This window comes from Xenopus laevis, chromosome 2L (assembly GCF_017654675.1).
Source record: "Xenopus laevis strain J_2021 chromosome 2L, Xenopus_laevis_v10.1, whole genome shotgun sequence".
In the NCBI taxonomy this organism is placed as follows: domain Eukaryota; kingdom Metazoa; phylum Chordata; class Amphibia; order Anura; family Pipidae; genus Xenopus; species Xenopus laevis.
Window position 1 is genome coordinate 168,510,600 of NC_054373.1, and position 27,645 is coordinate 168,538,244.

General features: G+C 39.7%; 1 protein-coding gene across 3 annotated transcripts; it reads left to right on the plus strand.

Annotated features, from left to right (window-relative positions):
* The first annotated feature begins 2,299 nt into the window (after positions 1-2,299).
* Positions 2,300-27,605, plus strand: cfap300.L (cilia and flagella associated protein 300 L homeolog). Of its 3 annotated transcripts, XM_018245272.2 has the most exons (7): positions 2,308-2,693; positions 4,474-4,555; positions 8,132-8,207; positions 13,464-13,630; positions 15,264-15,436; positions 24,632-24,698; positions 27,036-27,605. In XM_018245272.2, exons 1-7 carry the CDS (start codon positions 2,581-2,583, stop codon positions 27,159-27,161), a joined length of 804 nt encoding a protein of 267 aa, XP_018100761.1. In that variant the 5' UTR covers positions 2,308-2,580; the 3' UTR covers positions 27,162-27,605.
* Positions 27,606-27,645: the final 40 nt, after the last annotated feature.

Here is a 27,645-nt window from a genome sequence, read left to right on the forward strand (position 1 = left end):
GGCCCAATCCTGGCCGAATCCCAAACCAAATCCTGGATTCGGTGCATCCCTATATAATACACAAGTATTAATGACCCAAATTGTATCACTCGCACTCGGATGAGCGAAATATTTCACCTTGTTTCGCTGAGAAAAAATGCCCTTCGATTATAATGAATAGTACAGATCTGCGCAATATGTTGGCACTCTAAAAATACATGGTAATAATAATAGTAAAAAAAAATGTTGCACGGTTTAAAATAATGTTCTGCGGTTTGAAAAACTGTCACGCGAAAAAACACCCATTGGCTTCAATGCGTTTGGAGACAAATATGCAGAAATGATGGGTGCTGCTGAGACTTGTTACAGAGGAGTGCCTATGGAGTAATCACAGCAGGTCCCTATGATGTTGAAATGTATTGTTCTTTATTTATGAATTTATTGTTTGTCATAATCTCCATTATTTATCGTCTGACTGCAATAATTAACCCTTTACTGTGTGCGTGTGTGAGCAATAGCAAAATCCCACACAATTAATCATACCTCCCAACTGCCCTGTTTTTTGCAGGACAGTCTCGATTTTGACAGCTCATCCTGCAGTCCCGGATTGTTACTGAAATGTCCCCAGTTTCTTTTTGATCTCCTGCACTGAACAGGCAGAAAAAGATACAATGGTGCAGATTCACGTAAGGACAAATTGTCGCCAGCCACCGCTTCACACAATTTGCACCACTTCACCAGGCGCAAATTTGTCAGTTAACACTACGCTAATTCACAAAATTGCGAGGTTGCGTCCTGGGTGCCGAACGCTGGTGACTTTTCGCTAGTGATACTTCTTCAGTGATACTTCTTCAGTGCGAGCATCTCAGATTCGCTAGTGTTGTTTGTGCCTAACGAAAATTTGCTAGTAAACGTACACTTAGGTCAATTTGAATAGGGGAGGCGCAGAAAAGTCGTATACACGTCTTTTGTAGAGATATTGGTGTAAATGCTTGAAGTGCCCACTTTTTATTACAAATGTCCAAGACAGCTTAATAAAGACATAAAAGCTCCACTAATGCCCTAGACAAGAGTCCACCCAAAAATATATTTGCCCCTCAAATGTGTTAAAAAAAATGTTCACAAAAATCTTTAAGCGGCTGATTTATCAAGGGTCGAATTTTGAAGTGGAAAATACTTTGAAATTCGACCATCGAATTGAATACTACGAAAGTCGAAATAGTAGGATTTTTTGCATCGTAGGATCGTATTCCGATCGTACGATTGTACTCCGATCGTACTTTAAATCTTACGATTCGAATGATTTTATCGTATGATCATACGATTTTCCTTCGAATACAAAAAACTTAGAAATATGCTCTGGAAGGTCCCTAAAGGCTAACATAGCACTTTGGCAGGTTTAAGTTGGCGAAGTATTGAAGTCGAAATTTTTTAAAGAGACAGTACTTCAATTATCGAATAGTCTAACTATTTTACTTCGAGTCGAAGTCGTAGTAGCCTATTCGATGGTCGAAGTATTCAAAAATTACTACGAATTTCGAATTTTTTAACTTCGCAAATTCCCTCGATTTCACTTCGACCCTTGTTAAATCTGCCCCTAATAGTTCGGACTTTTGAAGGCAATCCCACTTTAAAAATAGAAAAGCTGCCTGCGTTTTTTACACTTTTTATGACTTTCCGGGCGAACAGGATATGATGTCACTGATTGAGGAAGATGTAGGTTAGTTTCAGCAGTTCGCCTGTTTTGAGGTGGGGAAGGAAACTCTGGCGAAAGAGGTAACGTTAAGTAAAATCCGCAATTTGGTGAATTTGCGGAGCAATGACCATTCGCCAGAGCGAAAAGTCGCCTGGAGATAGAATGCGAACGAACGCTAACAACGGTCTCTTTCGCTATAGAATTATGTTAGTGAATTGGCGATGTCCCTAGGGATGGGATTCCTGGAGAAATGTCGCTAGCGTTAGTCACTTGGTCCTTCAGTGAATCTACCCCGAAGTTTCTAATAAAAGGCTTTTGGCAGAGAGCCCAGAATACTTGGCAGCTGCACTTAAATAACATTTTAAGATAAGCAAAGAAACAATTGTAACAATTTAAGCAGGTCTCTTGGGAAAACTTGCACCTTAAAGGGCAATTGTTTAACACATAAAACATGGCTCTAAAAACCCCCAGATATGCGTTCAAACTTTCATAACCTGCCAAATCTTGTAAATGAATGTGGTATTTAGGGGGTGTGGCCATAAAATGGGCGTGTTCAAAAACGTTTTTTGTCCCTATTTCTACTTTGCAAATGTTGGGAGGTGTGTTTCAGGTTTCTGAGGGGGGAAATAGAGAATACCAGTATTTAAAACATGTTTATTGCCCAGCTATTATTATTTACATAAGTAAGTGGACCCCGTAAATGAGGACTTGGGTTATATCCTATGATTAGACCAGCAGAAATAGTAATGACTAATTTAGTGATAACTGGAACCATAGATGTGGCGGAACGACTCCGCTTCGTCGCAGTTGCGGTCGGGCCCATTTTCTGGTTGCGCATATTCCCTGGTTTCCTTGGATACGGGAGACGCGGCGGGATACACAAGCAGTGAATGTGACAGAGAAAGATGTCTGCCGGAAGCTTCCCTACCGAACCGGCTACATTTACCTTTTCCCCCATCCTGAACAAAACATTCGGTTTTCTCACAGACCGTGACACTCGGGAGCTGCTGATGAAATGGTGACCACACGCAGTTGTACTTCCTGTTGCTCAACTCCAGCATTCCCATCTGGCCGCTGGGGATCCACAAACCGGGGGGACATTCTGTATCACAGGGGCCGCATGTGGCTATAGCAGAAAGTACACCTTTTATTTTGTCTTCCAGCTATTATAACTATAACTCCCAGCAACCAGCCAAGAGCAGAATTCTGTGTGCTGCACCTTTAATTCGTAGTTTAGTATCAGCTGAAGGGCTTTTGGGTTCTGGCAAATACCAGAGGGGCTGCTGGAAGATCTCACAGACAGTCTCTATTTATAGGGTCTTTGGTGGCTGCTTTGGCCTCTGTGTACAGTATGGGACCTGTTATCCAGAATGCTCAGGACTTGGTGTTTTCCAGATAATGAATCTTTCCCTAATTTGGATCTTCATACCTTAGGGGTTGTTCACGGTGAGATAACTTTTAGTATGACGTAGAGAGTGATATTCTGAGACAATTTGCAATTGGTTTTCATTTTTTATTATTTGTGTTTTTTGAGTTATTTAGCTTTTTATTCAGCAGCTCTCCAGTTTCCTGTTTCAGCAACCAGGTTGCTAGGGGCCACATTCCCCTAGCAACCATGCGTTGATTTGAATAAGAGACTGGAATATGAATAGGAGATTCTTGAATAGAAGGATCAGTTATAAAAAGTAGCAATAACAATACATTTGTAGCCTTACAGAGCATTTGTTTTTGAGAAGGGGTCAGCGACGCCCATTTCAAATCTGCAAAGAGTCAGAAGAAAAAGGCAATTAACTATAAAACTATAAAAAATAAGAGCAGAATTGACCATTCTATAACATACTAAAAGCTACCGTAAAGGTAAACCACCCCTTAAGTCTACTAGAAAATAGGGATGCACTGAATCCACTATTTAGGATTTGTCTGAACCTTCGAATCCTTCGCGAAAGATTCCGCCAAATACCGAACCAAAGCCGAATCCTAATTTGCACATGCAAATTGGGGGTGGGAAGGGGAAATCATTTTTTACCTCCTTGTTTTGTGACAAAAAGTCATGCAATTTCCCTCCCATCCCTAATTTGCATATGCAAATTCAGATTCGGTTTGGCCCGGCAGAAGGATTCGGCTGAATCCTTCTGAAAAAGGCAGAATCCTGGCCAAATCCCGAACCGAATCCTGGATTTGGTGCATCCCTACTAGAAAATCATGTAAACATTAAATAACCCCAATAGGCTGGTTTCAATAAGGATTAATTATATCTTAGTTGGGATCAAGTACAAGCTACTGTTTTATTATTACAGAGAAAAAAGATCAATAATTGGAAAAAATTGAGTCTATTGGAGGCTGCCTTTCTTTTATTTTGAGCTTTCTGGATAACGGATTTCCATATAACAGATCTCATACCTGTACTTGAAATGCCAGAGAATATTTTGAATCCAGTCCTGCTGTGACTCCAGCACCTATCAGAGCAACTGAATATTATGGAGAAGTTGTAGATAGGAAGAATTGGAGAGACCAGACACACTAGGGCAACATGTTAATGGTAACACTGTATATATTTTTTTAGCACAAATCCACACACAAACTGATAGCTCGGGACTGCTGATTTGCTGTACTTGTTAGCAGTTCATTTCTCCTGCCATTGAGCTATACACTACAACAGCAAATTCAGTCTTCCATCTGTGTTGTATACAGTACAATGCCAATAATCTACCAATTCTGTAAAAGAGAAGTAATTCCTATGATGTATATCTCTCTATATAACACATATATATATGTACTTTATATTTATATATATATAGGTCTATGAATGGCAGAATCACAGCCCAAGCCTTTCGCTATGATGAGTGTTTCCAGTCGTACCAAAAGAATGATTTTGTTTGGGTAAGTTAATTGTTTCAAATATGTCCCCTTTCTCTTTTTCAGGCTTGGGCAATTTACAGTTTTGGACCCCCAACAGTTGCTGTTGGGCTGTGCATGGGGCCTGCCAATGTTCCTGTCTGGACATATTTAGAAATCCCATCAGGATGAATATCACATCTTTGATGCTGCCCTGAAAGCCTGAAATAAGCTGGCCATACACCTAAAGATCCACATGTTTTGGCACGGTCTCCAGACTAGTGTCACTTTCCTCAGTATGGGGGGATATTGGACTGATATGATCGTTTGGCCAGATATCAGTTATACAGGCCGATCAGCTTCCCCATACATGGACCAATAAACTTCAAGGACCAAATTGGCAGCTTTTATTAGCCTGTGTATGGACACTGTTACTTTCATTGTGGCCTGATCGGATCAGCCCAGAATTGTGCATATCAGCAAAAGACCCTTTAATTGTATGGCCAGTTTATATTGCAAAGTTGTGCCATGCTTCTCAGCAGTCGGACTAGCCTCAGAGTTGTCTCTGTCTCAAACACATCAGTGATATTCTTAGTCAAACAAATAAATGACTCATCATAATAAGCATAAGCAAAACAAGATTATATCCCACACAATTTTATCCTACACAAATGTGGCTGTAATGTCAGCTAAGATCTGTGTTTGTGAAGGTTTGCTGAACCTTTGCAGGGTGAGTTTGCCAGAGTGAAGTTTTGAAGGTACATTAGAGGGGTAGAACCATGGTTTTCTATTCTTGGTGCTCCTCACCAAGTAAAGGTGGCCATAGACTCAAAGATCCGCTCGTTTGGCGACATCGCCAAACGAGCGGATCTTTCCCCGATATGCCACTAAACTGCGTGGCTATATTGGGGGTAATTCGAGCGTTCGGCCGTATGGCCGAACGATCGAATTACGATGCGCCAAGCGGCTCCGACGGGTCGGTCGGGTAAAAATCCGACCTTCCCGATCGATATCGTGGCCAGATATCGATCGGGAAGACCCGTCGGAAGCCCCCATACACGTGCAGATAAGCTGTCAAATCGGTCCAAACGACCGATATCGGCAGCTTTATCTGCCGTGTATGGCCAACTTTAGTGGACATAGGGTCGTCTATATTACATCACATGTAGAATTTGTCTGGATAATCTTGCCCCGTGTGCCTCCATATTGGTTACTCTAGTTAGCCTTGTGTATGCCATAGATCTCTACTCTAGGTATGAGCCACTGTTTGCCTAGCCCTAGGGATGAGACAAATTAGGCAGGTATTTGATAAAACAACTTGGTAAGCTCAGTTTTGCAGTGTCTGAGACACCAGAGGAATGCATCAATGAATTCCCTACTAAAGTAAGTTGGTGACACATGGAACAATTTTTAAGACAATAAAAATTTCAAGACATACTGTTGACTATAGTCCAATGATGCTGCCAAGCAACACAAACACAAGTTGATTGAATAGCTATGTGTATAAATATGCTGTTGGAAGTATACGTCTGATAATCATGCCAAGAGCCTATCTGCTCCTAGACTGTTTATCCTTATAATTATGCCATATATGAGTTATTCTTCCATTTTACCCTGATCATATGGAACATGCAATGTTATGTGGCTCATTTATGATTGCTAGGCAGTAGGCACTAAAATGTCTATGAGTTATGCCTTTCAGAATGCCATACACAGTATGCTTCTGCCTACTTCCGCTATACTTGTTCAACAGTTTTTCAGTTGCACACATGGGAAGCCATGTACCCAAACTACCTTGACTAGAGCACCCTTTGGGAGTTGTGCTTATAGACCACTTGAATCACACGCAATTGAAAGACATGTACATTTATAACCCTCTGCTGCTGTTTTACCCAGGGGCTACTTGAGTTGCACCCATTTTGTATGTGTCTTCTACTTGTGCCTCCAGTTCCTGGTATGACTGGCCCTTATACTGAGGCTACCATTATTTAGTATGAAACCCTCCCAAAAAGATGTTCACTGACTAGCTTATGGGAGCCAGGCTATCTGCTACGATACATACAGAGTTCATTCACTTGCCTAGCCATTATCCAAGCCAGAGGTCTGGGAACTAGCCTGTATCCAGGCTAAGGGTGAAAGCAGATAGCTAGTATCATAATATGTTCACATGCAAATGCCAGGAACTAGGCAGACAACATTATATCTAATAAAAGTTCTGGAGCTTGGCCATATACAGATAGCAGGTTTAAATAGGGCCTTATTACCTGAAACAGCCAAAATGCAAGAAAATAAATTAGAGCCAGTGGGTAGAGGGCTGGTTGAGCAAAACCTAATGATCATGGCCTCCCACTGTTAAAAAAATTGAAACAAAGGTTTGATTTCAAAAAGATAGCTGGTAACATTTTTTTAGAGGGATCTATCATGAAAATTAAATTTTAACATAAGCTTCATCTTGCTAAATATAATCAATTATAAAATGATGTACCATTTATGAAATAATCAATTTACTCTTCACTCTCCCCCTCTGAGCAACCTGTCTATCTTCATTCTGTCTTCATGCAGTAGGTGGAGTCAGTTTTTGATTGACAGATCTAATACATCCTTGGGGTTCACCCTTAACCTAGGTGCTCACTCTTTAAAAATAACCGGCTCTGATGGAAATCCTGTTTCTCTGTGTGCAGGGTTATATGCCAGGGTCTGTTATTTTGTTTGTGCTGGAGTTGGTTATTTGAGTTATTCTGCTAAGAAATGGAGCCCCTAAACGAGGTATTAGACATACCTGTCAATCAAAATGTGGCCCAGTCCTCAGCATGACGAGAGCATGAAGAGTGACAGGTTGTAAAGAGTGAGATACTGAAGACTAACTTAATTATTTCTTAAATGGTACAACCTTTTTAAAGGGATACTGTCATGGGAAAAAAAATTTTTTTTCAAAATGAATCAGTTAATAGTGCTGCTCCAGCAGAATTCTGCACTGAAATCCATTTCTCAAAAGAGCAAACAGATTTTTTTATATTCAATTTTGAAATCTGACATGGGGCTAGACATATTGTCAATTTCCCAGCTGGCCCAAGTCATGTGACTTGTGCTCTGATAAACTTCAATCACTCTTTACTGCAAGTTGGAGTGATAGCACCCCCTCCCTTAAAATGTCCTATCCAGAAAATGCATCATATTGAGCAGCCTGGCCAGTTCAGCATGGGCACTCTCTATTGATCATTCTAAGTAATTGCCTTCATTTCCACAGGATGCCTATTTTTTACAAGACTGTGGTGTCAGTCACAAGCTGAGGGCTTTCTAGTTCGATAAAGTTTGATACTTTACAGGCACCATTCATGGAAAGTGCTCCATTATAAATAGGCAGAATGTTGAACCAGGAAACAAATGAAGCAATGCTTTGAACCTAGTTAGATGAATGGCATTATTTCCGCTTGTCATGTTGGGCTGCAGGGCTTTAAATGCTGCAGTCCCTAGCATCATGTATGATACCTACTAATTAAGGCTGGTGATTGAAGATCACAAAAGAATGCCACCGTTTTGATAAGATCAACCTTGTCTGCATTTCTTCAGAGTGCTCAATCAGTGCTTTGATACTTTGTCTATTCTGTCTTCTAATTCTAGGCTTTTTTCCAAGATCCAGATGTACTTTCCCATTTGAAGGTAGTCTCTGAAAATTCTGGCCAATGGGTAAGACTAGGTAAGTTAAAATCAAATATTCTATCTGTACTTGAGATGGTGTGTATGAAATATCCCCATTCGAAAGGTTTAATCTCAATGCTGTATCAATCCCTAATTTCTCAATCTAATTTGATCCCTCCATCCTACATAAAAACTTGGGAGCGGGAGCTACGAAAAACCTTGGACCCAAAGGCTTGGAAGGAAATATGGAAAGGAACAAACAAATGTTCAGTCAATTTAGGTCAAGTAGAAACCTCATATAAAATACTTACACTCCCTAACTCCTACATAAAATGTTTCCATCCCAACCTTTAACTTGTTTTAGGAATTGTGGGGGAGAGGGAACGATGGCTCATATTTGGTGGCACTGTCCTTCAGTGCAAAGATATTGGTCAAGAGTCTTTGGCCATCACCCAAATCCCTATTCGAGACCCTTGGGTAGCCTTATTCAACCACCGGATACCTAATATTAGTGGTAATTCCAGAAAATTAATTACATTTATATTCACATCAGTGAAACAATTGATAGCCAAATCGTGGCGGACCCCATATCTTTCAATTCCGAAGTTAAACTCTAATAAAAAGAGATAAAAAAAAATCAAATATTCTATATTATTTAGAACTTTTGAATCAAAATTTGAATTAACCAGATCCAGTATATTGCATGGGATTTGGCGGGATTTGAGCACTTTTGGCAATATTTAGATAAATCCTTAGATTCAGATGTATCCATGGAAGAAGAATTATTTTCTTTTCTCATTTTTTTTTCACGTGTGGAAAAAAAATTGAACTGCCAGGAAATTGTACCATATTTATTATTCTTTCCTAGTGCCTTTTTCCTGAGTAAAACAAAATGCTGAATTACAGGTTTTTCCCATAGATTTGAGCCAGGTTTATCATTTACTGCTATTAGCAGTACTTCCTATTTAGCAGTTATCCAAATCCTTTCTCTCTGTATGTGATTTACATAAGAGAGTAAGCTTTGGTGATAGCATTATCAAGACAAAAAAATGTGTTTGATCCCTTAAAACAGACTGCTGAACTGACTTGTGTATCTTGTTTGTATCATGGATCTTGTTTGATAAATGTGTCAGTTCGTTAAAACGCTTTCTTGACTGTCAGGAAGTTGTTGATAAATAAGAAAAATATTAAACCACTGGGAATCCTCCAAGATCAAAATTTGATAATTCCCCTAATACCCCTTGAATTGTAATAAATATCTCAAATTGGATGAAAGGTCTCTCAACTTCTCAAAGCTGGATACAGTTTATGAAGAAAAAAAAAAAACAATGGAGGAAGTGGGAAATGCTTTTAACCTTTGAGTTATCTGCTATGTAACCTGTGCCTTTTCTCCTTTTTCAGCTTGAATGGCTGCCCCCCATGGCTACACAGCAACCTATTCTTATAAAGATAGTAGTCTTTCTAAATCAAACAGCAGCGCAACAGTGCATGATATTTTAATTACTTTAAAATGCTTTTATTTTTTGGTGTTACTGTTCCTTTAAGAATTTGAATGATTTCCCTTTTCTCTGTAATAATAAATTAGTAGCTTGTACTTGATCCCAACAAAGATATAATTAATCCTTATTGGAAACTAAACAATCTTATTGGGTTTATTTAATGTTTAAATGATTGTTTAGTAGACTTAAAGATGGAGATCCAAATTACGGAAAGACCCCCCCCTATCCAGAAAACCCCAGGTCCTGACCATTCTGCATAACAGGTCTTATACCTGTACAAGAATATTCATGCCTGTTACCAGGACTGGATTTTATATATAGACACCCAAAGGCCCAGACCTGTCTGTCAGAGTACACTTAGGGTGTTATTTATCAAAGTCAAAATTTATCTAAATATTTTCTGCTACAAACTCCAATCAAATCCGCTCAGGTTTTTTACACTTATTTATTATTGCATTTTCCCGGAAAAAAAAATCAGATTTTCCCTATTTTTCAGATTTTTCATCCGATTTTCACTATTTTTGTGTTTTTTACCCGAAAACTCAGATTTTTGCCCGAAGACCCAGAGCACATCATAAAATCACTGAGACTTCTCCCATTGACTTATATGCAACCTCGACAGGTCTGAGATGCCAGATCTTCAGATTCGGACTTTTCCATCCTCGGGGGTTAATAAATTCCGAAAAATTTGTGATTTTTTTAAATGTCCGATTTTATAAAAAAATAAATCATGAATTTTTCGTGATTTTTGCATTTGGAGTTTATTAAATAACCACCATACTTTTTTAGTATCATAGTAATCCACTATGATTTAAGGCACTGATATTTGCCCAGCAGCATGATTAAGGGGCAATTCTGCTTTCAATGAATTAATAGTAGATAGACAGTTTTATTATGACACCTCTTGCAATTGGTCTTCATTCTTGTTATTTTTTTGTTTAGCCTAGCCACCGGGCAATTGTTTGAATTGCTGGAATAATTTTTTTTGGGGCTTATCGGCTTAGTAGCCAGCTAGATTGCATGCAGGAAAGAGGCAGAGGAGGAAAGGAAATTATTAGTTTAATTAATTATCGTGTTTTGAACAGTTGCTAATTATCGGGCATCCTGTAACATTGTAAGAGTTAACTTAAAGGTGAATTACCCCTTTGACCCCTGACATCATACCTATTAGTGAAACAAGACTTGCTGGCTGGCAACAATTTCCATTCTCTTTGAATGTGGTGATAAAATGCTCAAACACACTGAACAAAAACACCTCTCAGGTAAGAGTTATCTGTGAGACTCTGTAATTAATCCATGAATGGCCCGAGAGAAACATTGTCATTTCCCAAGCTGCAGATTATTTTGACATGTCATTGGGAATCCCTTGACTTTTTGATGGCAGCCAACAAATCAATTCAGCTCCACCACGCCTTGCTTGGCCTGCATTTCACCCTGATTGATGATTCAGAAGTGAATCCCCACCCTTCCAATGAAATTCTGCATTGAAGCGTTCCACTCCCCGAGGGCTTACCCACCCTGATCTGAGATAGTAGATAAGGATTATCAGCTTTCACTGTCATCAGGGATCAGTGTCTTGAAGGTGGTCAGTCTGAGGGTATTACCACATGCTGTGGGGAAGTTTGGTCACAGTGATTGTTTTTGTTTTGACCTTTTTTTTTTTTCCAGCCCAAAAATAACACTCAACAGTATGGGAAATCCAGCCAAAATATCTGCTGTATAAAGACAGGCGTTTGTTTTGAACAGGCATTTCTTGGTTTTTCCACGTTTTTTTAATTCGCTGCCCCTGAAAAAGTGACGAGCAGAAAGACTTCAATGATCATCTGGCCACCAGAGTATGTTCTTGCTTTCTAAAGGTGGCCATACACGTAGAAATCGAGAAACTAGCGGATCTCTCCCTGATATGCCTACCTTGAGGTGGGCGATATCGGGCTGATCCAATTGTGGGCCCTAGGGCCCAACGATTGGATCATAATGCAGGCATTATGGGTGGGTGGATCGCAGGACCACATCAATGAACAGATGCGGTCCACGATCCAAAAGAACTTTTAACCCTGCCCGATCCACATCTGCCCAACTCCCAGTCAGATGATGATCGGGGAAGCCTGTCGGTGGGCCCCACAAACAGACTCGGTCTGTCTGCAGCTTTTATCGGCCTGTGTATGGCCACTTTAAGCTACTGCACAACAGGATAATTCTCATTCTGTGGCTACAGCCCCTACACTTGCACCAGTCTAACCCTGTGCCTGCACATGTTGCTAAACCATCGGCCTGGGTGCAGGCACACAAAGTGTATTTTGGTAAGCATTTTGAGTGTGCGTTTCATTTATCTGAGAAAGGTCAGATAAATGTCTTGAGAAAGGTCCAGACTGGACCGAAACGTTGACAAATAAAACTTCACTTTGCTTGATCTCATTATGAAGTCCTGGAGTGCGTCATTCCTTAGAATACGAATATATATATATATATATATATATATATATATATATATATATATATATATATATATATATATATATATATATATATATATATATATGTTCCAGCAGAGTCGCACTCCAAAAATGTTAAAACGTAGCATTTATTGTTCCATCATAAAAACATGTTCAATAGAGATATACTCATCTACATGGGAGACATCACGCGATGTTTTGGGGGTCCCCTGCCCCCTTTCTCAAGTGTGTCCCCGTAGTGTCTCGCATGGAATAAGGAAAGGAGCCAGAAGTCGGTCATTACCATTGATATAGCGGAGGCTGCGTGCCCGGTCACTCCGACGCAAAGACGCCACAGCGTCAGTGCGTCACAGAAGCGAGCACACAAGCGTCCGCCCATTGAAGTAACTCACGCCATATTGTTTATTGGCTATATTCACTCTATGTTACAACGGGGTTTGCATGTATGGTAGATATCCATTAGTATTATACAGGGATGATATTACAATCCATACAGTATATATATCTTGTATTCTTTATGTTATCACCTTTACAGCTTGGCCACAACATAATTAATTGATTACATGTTGTTATAATCACCAGGCGGGTTAATAAGCATTCATATCAAATGAATAAGTGTAGGTCAAAGTCCCTATTTAACCCATTCGGACTCATGAGTTGGTTTGAGGAGGGACATGTCTATACTGATGTGCTGTTTGCCTGACATTGTCTGGCGTGGTGGCGGTACATCGATGATGTGTTCCTCATATGGCGGGGTGACCTGGATTCCCTGTCGCTTTCCGTGAAGCAATCATTGAACAGCAATTGCCATTGAACATGTTTTTATGATGGAACAATAAATGCTACGTTTTAACATTTTTGGAGTGCGACTCTGCTGGAACATATATATGTTATACATGGATTCACTCACCATGATTTAGGACGCACCCTACATGTCTTATTCCATATATATTATATATATAATTAATGGTGAGCACAACTTTCCCTTGTTTATTATAAACAATTTATATATATATATATATATATATATATATATATATATATATATATGGGATTGGGTCCACTGTGGGCCGACAAACAGTCACACACCATTACAGTGCACATCCAGAAGTGCTTTCTGAATAACCAAGAAGTGGTGCATTTTAAACCTTTTAGTGCCATTACACTTCTGTTGGGAGTCATAGAACCTAGCTTAGGCCTCTGTACTACATAGCCTATGTCACAGAAAGGTATGGGGAAAGATAGAATTGACCAGTCTTCCCCTGTTTAGGCTGATGGCACAGGTTGTGTTTCTGCCCTCATTTTTTCCATCCAGAAACTGGCAAGAATATCAATTGTACAACATCCCATTTCTCCTTCTAGGCACCAAAGTAAAGAAAGTTGATGTAGAAGAAATCCCCTGTTCTCATCTGTCAATGTCAATTTTTGACTGCCTGTACTCCGAAGGAATCGTAAGAGAAAGTGGGCACATTTGCAAGTGTCTTGATGAATACATAGATGACTTCACTATTTCAGATGAACTCCGCAAGGTACTCATAACAATGTCTTAAAATCAGAAGCCAGATCTAGAAAAAGGTTGACTTCTCGGCAGCTACCTGGGCAATATTAATTGACCTGGTTCCAGATATACTTCCTGTATTAGAATCACTTTCCCACAGGACAAATAATTTACTTAAAAGGTTCATTAAAATTATAAATATGCTACAGAGGTGTAGGAGATCGCCGTAGCTCATTTAAAGGGCTTATGTCATGATTTTTTTAAGGTAACTTACACTGCAAATAATTCACTCTACCATGTAAAATTTAATTCCTGAACCAACAAGTGTATTTTTTTTATAATATTGGTGTGTAGGCAGCCATCTTAGGTCATGTGCTTTCAGAAAGAGCCAGTGCTGCACTATGGAACTGCTTTCTGGCAGGCTCCTACTCAATGTAACTGAAGGAGTTGCAGTGGGACATGGATTTTTAATACGGAGTATTGCTCTTAGGGAGCTTTTATCTGGTTACCTTCCAATTTTTCTGCCGATGGACTGCTGGGGGGAAATGGAGGGAGTGATATCACACCAACTTGCAGCGCAGCAGTAAAGACTGACTGAAGTTTATCAGAGCACAAGGCACATGAGCAGCTGGGAAACTGACTGCCCCATGTCCGATTTCAAAATTATATATTAAACATTTTTTTAAAAAACTTTTGAAAATCCGATTTCTGTGCAGAAGTCTGCTGGAGCAGCACTATTTACTGAACATGTTTTCCCATGACTGTATCCCTTTAACAATCAGAGGAAAAGAGATTTAAGGGGAATGTCACACAAGACAATTACCCCACAAGGCAGCAGCAGAGCAATGCCCAACAAAGTGTTCATAAGCCTCAATAGAATGTGACATGGTTTATATTTTCCATGGATTTTACACAGTTTTTTCCTGGTCCCCTGAAAAACATAAAATGGAGGTCCCAAAGCCCTGGCATCTGACAGAAGCCCATAGAAGTGAGCACAACAAAATGGAGACCTACTGTACCCCTGATCCCCTTCTGTGGTACAGATCTTCACTGCTAAAGTGCTGTGGTTGCCTTGGGCTGGTACAAAAGCCCGAAGCATCATGTATAGCATTTCTAGACACATTCTTTGTTATGCTTTATTTTTCCTTTAACAACAGGGCTAGAAGAGAGACTGTAATGTGGCTCCTGACTGTAGTGTAAACGTTTCTAGAGGTGCCCTCTGGTGTTCTATGTTTACAGCATATACAGTAAGCGTGTTTCACGCACGTCACTCAAATTTTCGAGTTCTTTTTTTTGGTCAACGAGTTAACGAGTTCAAAACCACCAACTCGAATTCAAAATTAAAATTTATCAGATTTATCATTCCCACACCTTGGAAGTAACTCAAATTCCGCTGACCTATTATTAAGCCTTCCTGACATTCGAGTTTTTCCCTTGGAGAATTGGGTTCAAATTGCGTTTGAATTCAATTCGAGTTTTTTGGGTCAGTGACATTTGATTGAATTTTAGACTTTTTTTTTGAGTTTCGAGGTCATTCGAGTCCATTCGAGGTTAAAAAAAATCTAACATTTGACCTTTGATAAATCAGTCCACTAAAAAGTGAACCACCCCTTTAATTTATCATTTATACCCTTACATTTCAATCATATTGTGTTTTCTTCTAGGTCCTTCTAGTGGATGACTGTGATAAATTTGACATTTTCAAGCAATCAGACAGAGAACAGTTTCTCTTCCTTCTCTTTAAACATCTCTGTCTTGGGGGAGCAATCTGCCAGTTTGAAGATATGATTGGCCCTTATCTGGAAACGACAAAATCTATTTATAAAGACCTCTTAAGGTAATGTTATCTCTTGATTAATATACGGGTATAGGATTTGTTATCAGGAAACCCGTTATCCAGAAAGCTCAGAATTACAGGAAAGCAAATTCCCCTTAGACACCATTTTAATCAAATAATTCACATTTAAAAAAAATGATTTCCTTTTTCTTTGTAACAATAAAAGAGTACCTGGCTTGTACTTCATCCCAACTAAGATATAAAGAATCCTTATTAGAAACAAAACAATGTTATTGGGTTTATTTAATATTACATGATTTTTTAGTAGCCATAAGTATGGAGATGCAAATTATGAAAATATACCTTATCTGGAAAACCCAAAGTCCCGAGCATTCTGGATAATAGGTCCCATACCTGTACTACTTTTCTTTCATTCAGTATTTGAACTTTTATTATGATATAAGGAGTGATATTCTGAGGCAATTTGCATTTGGTTTTCATTTTTTATTATATGGGGTTTTTGAGTTATTTCGATTTTTATTCAGCAGCTCTCCAGTTTGCAATTGCAAGATTCTTGTTGCTAGGGTCCATATTAACCTAGTAACCATGCACTTATTTGAATAAGAGACTGGAATATGAATAGGAGAGGGTCTGAATAAAAGGATGAGTAATAAAAAGTAATAAATAACAAAAAGGCTATAGTCTTTCAGAGCATTTGTTTTTGGAAGAGGTCAGTGACCCCCATTTGAAAGCTGGAAAGGGTCAGAAAAATGATGCAAAAACTGTTGGCCAATTGGCCAATCTATAACATACTACAAGTTATCCCAGCCCAGGTGTGGCCAGTGTCGGACTGGGACACCAGGGGCCCACCCAAAAACCTTTGACCAGGGGCCCATCAATTACTCTTAGACCGGGTTCCCACTCTCAGTACTATTATTTTTGATTTCCTCACTCAACCTTTATTCTGCTAGTCTCTTTTCTTTACATACTATAATCTATTATTCCATCTATTTAGCCTCTTTTTCTCATAGAAATAGGTAATGGCCATGAAATAGGCCAAATGTTTAGCAGCATGAGGACCCACTGATACCTGGGCCCACCGGGACTTTTCCTGGTATCCCGGTGGGACAGTCCGACACTGGGTGTGGCTGTCAGTAAATACTCCCCTGGCTTAGATAAGCCATTTTACAGAGTCGCTGCCATTCTGCCATGCACTAGTTAACATAAAACACAATCTTTAAACCCGCTGATGTTTCCCTGTAATAAATCCTCCTTTAACTAGCTCTGCTCTTTTAAAGTCTGTTTGCTTTTCGGAGGCTGCGTTTAGGCGCAGTTCAAGGCGAGGTAAAGGTAAGAGTTTATTAGGCAAACAGGAAGCATACTTTGCAGATCTCTTTTCCAAAATCAAAGCTAATGGAAGTTATAAATACACACACACACACACACACACACACACACCCACACACCCACACCCCCCCCCTAAACTTTGTCTTTCAAACACAAAATCATATTCTGAGTTACTTTTGTGACATGAAAAAAATGGTCTCTGCCTTCTATAATAGTCCTTTCTTCCAACTTTATTAAAAGAGGAAAATGATACAATTCCTGCAAGCTTGTAGGCTCGCTATTATCTCAGGCTTGTCTTGTACACATTCATACACAGCCCAGCACATAATAGCTCCCATTCAGCTTGAAATTTTCCCAGACTTGCCGAGCATCTGTGTTCCATAAGCCGACTGAAATGGCTCATTTGCTAGCATCCCAGTTCACGCTTTTTTAACCAGACCTATGCAGTGTGCTATAAATTTGCAAATACAGAGACCTAGTGTACACTGCATTCCCATTTCTCTCTTCATAGAAGCTCCCTGATAGAAAGCCCCCCTTTCCCATCACATGAGAAAGACAATGGTTTACATACATTTCATTTCTTCTGATAATGCTAGTGCAATAACCTCCCTTGGCTGGTGTATTACACATTTACATTTGCTGAATTTTCTCATGTGAATTCTCGCTAGGGATGACGGTGCACTTATATGTGCTTATAAATTCCCTTTTCTCATTGTCCTGGTGCTGTATTTTAGCATTAAAAAAATCCCAAATTACTGCTCATAATATATTTGCAAAAAAATCTTTGGTTTGTTTAAAAAAACAAAAAAAACAATTGAGAGCTCAAATTTTAAAAGATTATTAATTACATTCATAGCATATGTGCTATTTAGCCTTAACATCATATTTAGGATGCTATTCATTTCTATAAAGGAGTTTTTTGCATGACTCCGCCCATGATGCCTTAAGGGAGAATTAAAACTCAAATTTTTTGTATTTAGTGAGTGCTAAGTGTATGGCATGAGACAAGTAAATAACCTCTGATTTCAGAAGGATTCTCTTTGCATGTAATTGCTTGTGAAGGGCATTTTGGCTCCTTTTAGCCCATCTCACCCTAACCAAGTTTGGTTTTCTATTCATTTCTATGACAGCTCAAACTGTGACCGTCAATGCAAACTTTTTGTTAAACATTAAGGTCATAGGGAGGCAGCAGGAAAGTGCAGCCAGGGTCGGAGGTCAATGTCAAGGCAGGCAGAATGCAGTCAAAGAAAGAGCTGATGGCTAGTCATTGATCAAGGAAACATTTCAAGACTGTGATAGAACTGGGAGCCACTCGGCAACAAAGGAACCAACACTTGTTTAAGCAAAGCTCAACTGTTTTAGCAAGGCATATGAAGGCAACTAAACAGTGCTTTGTGGCTACTTACAACAAGCAGACATCTCAGTTCTCAATAATAGCTGCTACAATATTTATATGAAAAGAAAAGCAGGCTGTCTCTGAAGGGTATATGGTAAGAAGACTAATAAAATATGTTGTGATCGAAGGGTTGAATTGGATGGGTATGATTCTTTCTGCACTTGCAGTAGCAAGCAATCATTTCTCTCTAAACAGACGGCAGACTAGAGGTGGCAGAGACTTGGCTCCAGACAGGGCTGCCATCATAAATACAGTGGCCCGGTCCCCCTAAGACCCAATCCCCCCAGCCCTCCCAAAGGTGGCCCTCTCTCCAGATGAGCAACACTATATCACTCCAGCTTCCTAGTGAGCCTTACTGTGTCTTACAAACCAGGGAGTATCATCCACTGGTTCCATAGTCTGTTTTGTAGACTGACAAAGTAATCTGACTTTATCTTCTAAGATAGTGTCAAGGGACGGGAGTCCTGACAGGTTTCAGTTTCCATGTTCATATGATATTGAATACATTTTGAAGGACATAAATCTAGTAGACCAAGGGTGAAGCAACTTGTTTTACAATATTCTAAGGCCTTGGACACACACAATAATGGAGAAGAACGGTTGTGAGGAGTGTCCTCTATCTTTCTGCTTTCCAAAGCAATGAGAAATGTAATGCCTATGGATGCAGATGCATTTTGGGCATTTTGAGAAGGAGGTTTATGTTTTTTGATGGCATTAGCACTCAGTTTTGATCAAAATGCCCAAAATGCATCTGCATCCATAGGCATTACATTTCTCATTGCTTTGGAAAGCAGAAAGATAGAGGACACTCCTCACAACCGTTCTTCTCCATTATTGTGTGTCCAAGGCCTCAGAATATTGTAAAACAAGTGTCACAATTTAAATAGCACTCCCCTGTAATTAGGGATGCACCGAATCCAGGATTCGGTTTGGGATTCGGCCTTTTTCAGCAGGATTCAGATTCGGCCGAATTTAATCTGAATCCTAATTTGCATATGCAAATTAGGGGTGGGGAGGGAAAGCGTGGTAAAAAAAGTAAAAAATGTTTTCCCCTTCCCACCCCTAATTTGCATATGCATTCGGTTCGGTATTCAGCCGAATCTTTCGCGAAGGATTCGGGGGGTTCGGCCGAATCCAAAATAGTGGATTCGGTGCATTCCTACCTGTAATAGATCCCATACAAACAAGTACCTTCCCTAAAGGCGTCCAAACATAACCAAAACAAGTATGGAATAAGGCTCTAAGACTATTTTCTTGATCCAGTTCTTTAATCAAGATGTTATCAATGCAAAAAAACTTGAATACTCCAATGGAAAATGATACCACCTAAAACCTGCCCAGATTCTTTAGACGTCAATAGGAAGGGTACGTATTGCAAATAAATATTCTCCCAAGGGTCAGATTTATCAGGGACCAAATAGGGAGTCCTGCATGATGCCTGTCCATTCAATCTTTGTAGGAACTTTTGGTTGAAGTTTCAAATTAACCTACAGATCAACAAAAACATTTGGTTACTTGGTAGAGCCTTCCTGTGAATCAGCCCTTTAGACTGCCAAAAGATTGAACAGTCTGAAATATAGACTATTGGCAAAGTTAAAAAAAAATTCAAGTGAATTCAATTCTCAATAAGTAGTATCATGAATCTCAAAAAAATTCCCTTGCACTCTCAGAGACTGTTCATACTTACTATTTGTTTCTTTGCAAACGCTGTGGAACGTGATCTTTTTTCCTGAACCCAAAATGTACTACATGTAAGGAAGGCAAACAGATCTCAAACTCTGACATTTTTTTTTGTATTTTTTTAATTGCTGTTCCTTTAAAAGAGTTTACTGATATTTGGGAATGGACTAAAGTCTAATAACGTGAATTGTTCACTGCTTCTAAATGAACAAAAGAATCTGTGTTATTTTCTTGGTTCATTTGCATAACTATAGCAGTGGGATTCATTTAAAAAACAGAAATCGACAATTTAGGTTAATTGAAATGTCAACAATAGGGTAAACTACAGTGACTTAATAAGACAAAGACAAATATTCAAAAAACTACTGGGGCAGATTTACCAACTCTAATCTTACATTCTGAAAGTCATATTTTCGAGATTTTTTGAGTGGAATCGAGTTTTCCTCCGAAAAAAAACTTGCATGCCAGGAAGGCAATTCAAATGCTTCCAAGGACCTCTGCCATTGACTTGAAAATGAACTCGGCAGTTTTTAGGCGGCGAATATTCGAATTAGAACTGTTTCCAGGGTCAAGGTTTGATAAATCTCACATTCGAATTTACATTGGAGTTGGTGCTTTTAAATTAGACTTTACCATTCAAATTCAATTTTACCATTTCATACCTTAATAAATCTGCCCCATAGTTTAGTACAGGATCCATTATATGGAAACCCGTTACCCAGAAAGTTCCAAATTACAAGAAGGCCATTTCAGTAGACTCCATCATAAGCAAATAACTCTAACTCTGTACTTGATCTCCAATTAAGCCTTATTTGAGGCAAAACAATCCTATTGGGTTTAAGTATTGTATAAATAATTTTTTAGTAGACTTGAGATATGGGGATCCAAATAATGGAAAGATCCCTAGGGTAGAGTCTTGCAGCGGGTCGGGTACCCGCGGGTTACCCGCAAAATCCTGCAGTACCATGCGGGTTTTTCGTTGAAGTTCAAGGTGCGGGTATACCCGCGGGTCGGCAGTTCTACGGGTTTGCGTGTTGTGGGTCGGGCTGCGGGTCTTCTCAATATCAATATTTGCTCCTTTTTTCTGGTCACGTCCACTTCCGATGATGTCATTTCCGGTACACAGTGACGGCACTTCCGGGTTTACTCCCCTTTTTCTGATCATATCTACTTCCGATGATGTCACTTCCGGTTTATAATGACAGCACTTCCTGATTCTTGATGGTCAGCGGGTCGCGGGTCCGGGTTGCAGAGAAGGTACTTGCGGGTCGGGTCGGGTTGCGGGTCCAAGCGGGTAAGAATGCGGGTTGCGGGTGCGGATTGCAGGTTGCGGGTACGGGTCGGGTTCGGGTCCCAAAAAATGGACCCGTGCAGGACTCTACCCTAGGGATGCACCGAATCCACTTTTTTCTATTCGACCGAACCCCCGAATCCTTCATGAAAGATTCGTGCGAATACCGAACCGAATCCGACCCCTAATTTGCATATGCAAATTAGGGGTGGGAAGGGGAAAACATTTTTACTTCCTTGTTTTCTGACAAAAAGTCACGTTATTTCCCTCCCTGCCCCAAATTTGCATATGCAAATTAGGGTTCAGATTTGATTCGGCCGAATCCGAATCCTGCTCTGAAAGGCGAATCCCGAACCGAATCCTGGATTAGGTGCATCTCTAAAGATCCCCTTATCCGGAAAACCACAGGTCCCAAGCATTCTGGATAACAGGTGCCATAATTGTATATATTTTTATTTTTAGGCTTTAGTTCTTTTAATATTTTGTACAGACACCGTTTCCAGCAATAAAAGCTCAAAGTCTGGAATTTGGCAGTGGCAGCATCTTGCTGTGGGGCTGATTTTCATCAACAAACATAACATAAAACAGTCAGATTACATTTTATTTAATTGGTCTTTTGGCCACTACAGTCCTGACTAATAATGAATTGGGTTATGTGCTCTTTCAACCACTGAGGAAGCATTCATTTGCATTGATCCTGTCTTGGTCCAGTTTCTTTTTTTGGATAAAGCCGGAAGGGAGGAGCACTAATGATCATCCCTTTTTTGCACTCTGTGTAGGTGTAGGGCGGTTAAAGGGGTTGCACACCCAAACATAGAATTATGCATAATGAAATTGCTATTGAAAACAGGTTCTATCTAGGCTTTGCCATTCTCTACACTGCTGGTTCTGACTTATAACACTGAAACAATGTTGAAAATGTCAGCTCCCCTACATCAAAGACTTAAATTCCTCCAATACCTTGCATTTTCTGTGCGTCAAAGAATCATGCAAAATGTTATATTTGGGTTTACACCCCCTTTTAAATACATGCCTACCATATAAAAGAAAAGCTTTTGGAGGTTTGTATGTTAAAAAAACAAGATCCACAAGTTAAGTTATAAAAAGTGGTGTCAGTAGTGATCAAAATGACCAAAATGATAAGACCCTGTAAGTTTCATTATTTATGAAGAAATCCATTTTGTATTCTAAATAAATAGTAACTTATAATAAACTGAAATATACATATATGTATTTACATTCTGTATTAATGGAAATACCTTATTAAAGTATAAAGCTGACCATACACATGCCAATAATACAAAACAAAGGTACATACGATTAGAGGCACATTTATCAAGGGTCAAAAACTCTCGTAAACTCCCATGAACTCGAAATCCTAAATTTATTGTAAAAATCAAATTTTCTAAACTCGGGTGAATAGGACCGACCTGAAAACTCAAATCAAATTCGAATCGAATCTCGAATGTCAGGAAGACTGCAAATATCGCCAAATTGATCCCTCGACCTCTTCCACTGGCTTATACAGCAATTTGGCAGGTTTTAGGTGACGAATAGTCGAATTTGAGTTCTTAAAGGGCCAGAGTTTGATAAATCTCGGAAATCTAATTTTTTTAAAAACTCGAATCAAATTTGGATAACTCCCTATTCGAATTTGACAGTTTTGCCTATAAAAAAAACAAGAAAATTTGAATTTGAGATGCAACCCTGATAAATCTGCCCCCTATTGTTATGTTTATAGCAGCCCCACCAATCACAACCAATGTCCATGCTTTGTTGGCCAACATACAGTATGATGCATTTGCAGATGTGGAAATGGAGACGACCCACGTTGGCCCAATGGATCTGAACAATAGAAAGTGTTGGTTTGATCAGTTATTGCTAAACTTTCCTGTGTGTGGCTAGCTGTAGGACAATAAGTAGGACAATAAGTACAGTTCAGAGTCCTGCTGTAGAAAGTGACAGGATTGCACAAGCATCATTTAATGATTACTCATGTGCTTTCATCATTTATCCTAATCGGCCATGAACAATCAATTATTCCACCCACTCGCTACTCTTTTGTGGTTAAAGGAAAGTTTACTGTGAGAAAGGAACCCATAAAGAGAACAGGAAGTTGTGTGGATGTTTTTCTGTATATTCTAAACCTGAATGTCAGGTTGTTTTGGAGTTCATGTTAATGCCACACCTCTAACTTCTGGGTGGCTTCAGTAAGACATCGATAAAGATCATGAGGTTCTGCTGGTAAGGCTTGAGAGAAAAATTCTTGCCATCACTGGAAAGCCATTCAAATGGATTTCAGTTCTCATGTGGTCCTAAACTCAGCTGTCGACTTTGCCTCTCCATAAAAGTTGGCCAGACCAGTGGAAGTAGAGCTATCTGTGTAAAGTTTCAAATGGGACTTTCTTCTGCTTTAAAGAGCAATAGTGCTTTTTTTTGTATGTTTTTAAGTAGCTCATCCAGTTGAAATAAAGGGATTTAAGGTGGGCCCAAATAAATGGAGTCAGCTGCTCCAGCCAAGGATCACGGACACCAACAACATAGTAGCTAGAGCATTGCATTTTGTTTTAATGTAGGGTATTTTGTGTACCCTAAGGAACTAGCAGGCAGTCTTAGTCCTTTAAGACCTCAAAGTGATTGCCAGCTTTCTTGTCCCCACACTAATTTCTGCCAGTTTCTGGCCAACAAGCCACACTGAGCTCTCCATGTATTCCCAAAAACAGATGGTTGTTATAAGTAGATAGATAAAATCATTTAACTCTAAGGGGCAGATTTATCAAAATGTGAGATTAGAATTCACCACTGAGAAACTCACCTACTTGGATTCAATCCTATGGGATTTTCAGAAGTGTATTTATCATATGGTGAATTCTTCACTTTCCCCCGCTGATCAATGCAATTCTAAAAATCCTATAGGAGTAAACAGAAAGTGGGTCAGTTTCTTTGTGGTGAGCTAAAATCTTACAGATGTAAGCATGTGGCAAAATGCCTTCTGTTCCACTTAAAGGAAAACTATACCCCCTACAATGTAGGGCTCTATAAAAATATATTGCTCAAAACAGCTCATATGTAAACCATTTTCATAAAGATATATTTTTTTTAGTATGTATCATTGGGTACACCTAAATAGAAAATATCATTTTTCTATTTAAAGAACTAAGGGCCGCCCACTGGGACCAAACAAGTCATGGTGCACACAAACAAACCAAGGGCACACATACATTTTAGGTCACATAAACCAATTGATGGACAAAGTTCTGTTGTTTGCTCCAACACGTCTTTCTGTTACAGTTAGAGCTGCAGCATTTCTGGTCAGGTGATCTCTGAGACAGCACACAGACAATCATAATATGGTGGCTCAAGGGGAAAGATGTAAAAGGACAATATTTACTGATACATATATTTCAGTTTGGTAAGATTATTAAATAGGCCACTTAATTTGATATAAACTATCTGTTGGTTAAGTATTCATTCTGGGGGTTTGGTTTTCCTTTAATCTTTATTAAACCGGTAACGAAAACTTTCTTCTTTTCCTTTGTAGTGTTCAGAAAGATTCTGAAACAAAACAGATACGGATTATTTCAACAGTCTTTAAAGTATTGGCATATGTAAGTATATTCCACTGAGTGCATTTATATTTGTCTTATTTTTCAGAGATGCTAGAAAGTGCAGCTGTCTTGTGAAACCATTTCGTTCTAGGTATAGTATGTGTTCAGACATTATGTATTTTTATAGCTCTCAGCCTTTTGCAGTCTTTTTGACCTTACTGCCCAACCATTTGAAGGACAATGCAAAAGACTATCCTTGAGCACAGTGGTCAACCCCGCCCTGAACTGGCTAATCAAACCAGCCCGTCTCTGCCGTCCATCGGTGGAATTCTGTACAATAATTCTCGACCCTTAATTTACCTTGCTTAAAGGGATCCTGTCATCAGAAAACATGTTTTTTTCAAAACGCATCAGTTAATAGTGTTACACCAGCAGACTTCTGCACTGAAATCCATTTCTCAAAAGAGCAAACAGATTTTTTTATATTCAATTTGGAAATCTGACATGGGGCTAGACATTTTGTCAATTTCCCAGCTGCCCCTGGTCATCTGACTTGTGCCTGCACGTTAGGAGAGAAATACTTTCTGGCAGGCTGCTGTTTTTCCTTCTCAATGTAACTGAATGTGTCTCAGTGGGACATGGGTTTTTCCTATTGAGTGTTGTTCTTAGATCTGCCAGGCAGCTGTTATCTTGTGTTAGGGAGCTGCTATCTGGTTACCTTCCCATTGTTCTTTTGTTTGGCTGCTGGTGGGGGAAAGGGAGGGGGGTAATATCACTCCAACTTGCAGTACAGCAGTAAAGAGTGATTGAAGTTTATCAGAGCACAAGTCACATGACTTGGGGCAGCTGGGAAATTGACAATATTGTCTAGCCCCATGTCAGATTTCAAAATTGAATATAAAAAAAATCTGTTTGCTCTTTTGAGAAATGGATTTCAGTGAAGAATTCTGATGGAGCAGCACTATTAACTGATTCATTTCGAGAAATTTTTTTTTCCCATGACAGTATCCCTTTAAAGTTACGAATAGCTGCATCAGCAGAAGCAGTACGGTCAAGATCGTCATAAATGATGGACTTAGCCTTGAAGAAGGCCTCAAGAGAGAGATGGGCTGGATGATCAGGGAATAGGCTGAACGCCCAAAGCTGAGAATCCCCTTGCAACGGGGTGAACAAAATTTACTCCTCTGTGGAGAATGAGTGGGGTAAAAAAAAAATGCAACTTGAAGGCCTCCCGCAAAGCTAAAAACCTGCTACGATCCCCCGTGAACTTTTCGGGGAACAGAATCTTAGGTTCTATTGCACAGCTACCCGGTAAGGGAGCTGGAGCAGCAGCAACCGGTTGTTGCTGAAAAGCATCCAATCGTTCGGACAACCTCTGAAGTCATAGGCTAATTTGGTCCTGCTTGGGCTCTTGCTCTCCGAGGCACTGAAGAAAACTCGACAGAATTGCTTCCGTGGTGGCAGAGGAAGCAGTTGCACCTTCAGCGTCCATGTCAGGCCCAGTATAATGTCACATCTGGAAACCCAGAGCAAACCCCAAGGTCCAGGTCTTGGCTCACTCTTCTGCCTATAGCAGCCGCCCTTGGCTTCGGGAGGAGCCCTCCGCTAGTCAGATGCCGCCAGGACTTATTGTGAGAGGACTAAGGGGGAAGCTCTGGACAGGCAAAGGAACCGTAACTGTCAAAGGACAGGCCGGTAAAACCAAACAGACAATACGGTACAGAATCAAGAAACAGAAGCGTAGTCGAGGACACACGCCAAGGTCAAACACAGTTCAGAAGTGCGGCACCAAATCAGAATCCGAAGAATAGTCAAACACAGGCAGGGATCAGTTCAGGCAGAAAATTGGCAAGGTCAAGGTCAGGCAGTGGTCAATAACAGGATCAGACAATATATCGCACCCAGAAAGTATGGAACATAGACCTATACTGGGCAATGAGTCAGAGCATAGTAGGGGGTTTTATAGCAAGTCAAATGGCTTACACATATCACCTATGGCCAAATTGTACAGGTGAAACAAGCCATGCTTTTAGCAATTACCAAGCATAGGCATAGGAGTGAACCAGGGCCTTAGCGGTCTGCTCGGATAGAGCAGTGGTAATACAGACAGCACAGAAACACAAGTTCCTTGGTTCAACTCCAGGCACGTTATCACAGTACCCTGCAATCATACTGAATCACTGTTGGTCTGGCGAAACTAAAATAAAGTTGACCCACTTGTTTGGACCATAAAGCCCAATCACACAATATCCAAGTGTATGGGTGTTAGGCTGCAGTTACTTGTGAAAGGATTCTTCAGATAAATGAACGGAATATGCATTTTTTCTTGTAAAAGCTCATTAAAATAGTAACAGTGTTTAATTTCATCTAATGAAAGTCCTATTCTTCTCTATGCAGGATGAGAATGGAATGTGCTATCCATCAAGCAGGCCACACCAGCAGACGTTTGCTTACCTCATTGTGGACCCACTGAAGCGTCATGTTTACGTGTTGTACCACTGCTTTGGCGGGGGAGCCTTTTGAAGCCGCTGCCCATAGTATCTGTCTTCTTGAAAAATGGATGCTGTGACTCATACCTTCAAATATGTTTCAGTTTATCCAGTGAAACGGTGGAATTTGCTTATTTCAGCAGAAAGGTAGATCAGAAGACCTGCAGATCCATCCTGACGCAGTGTTTATTATTACTTTCACTCCTATTTATTGAATTTTTTAACTTGAGTTCAGGGTTATTGATATGTGACAACACACACTGGGAATTATAGTTCAAAATATATATATATAGTTCCTCACCATAAATCAGGGAAGTAAAAACTCCCAGCATTCTCTGGAAGCCACTATAGTTCATTAATATTTGGAGGGCTGCTAGTTGCCTAGCCTTGCTAATATTTTCATCATCCTTGTGGCATTTAAGTTGCATTGAATTATTTATTATTAAAAAGAATATATTTTTTATGTTCTTAAAATGAATCTATTCAGTGATGTCCTCTTCATTTATTCCTGTGTAACA

Coding starts and splice junctions, on each gene's coding strand:
- cfap300.L (XM_018245272.2), top strand. CDS start 2,581: ATGTCTGCCGGAAGCTTCCCTACCGAACCGGCTACATTTACCTTTTCC. Junction 2,694..4,473: donor CGGGAGCTGCTGATGAAATG/GTGACCACACGC, acceptor ATATATATATAG/GTCTATGAATGGCAGAATCA. Junction 8,208..13,463: donor TGGCCAATGGGTAAGACTAG/GTAAGTTAAAAT, acceptor TTCTCCTTCTAG/GCACCAAAGTAAAGAAAGTT.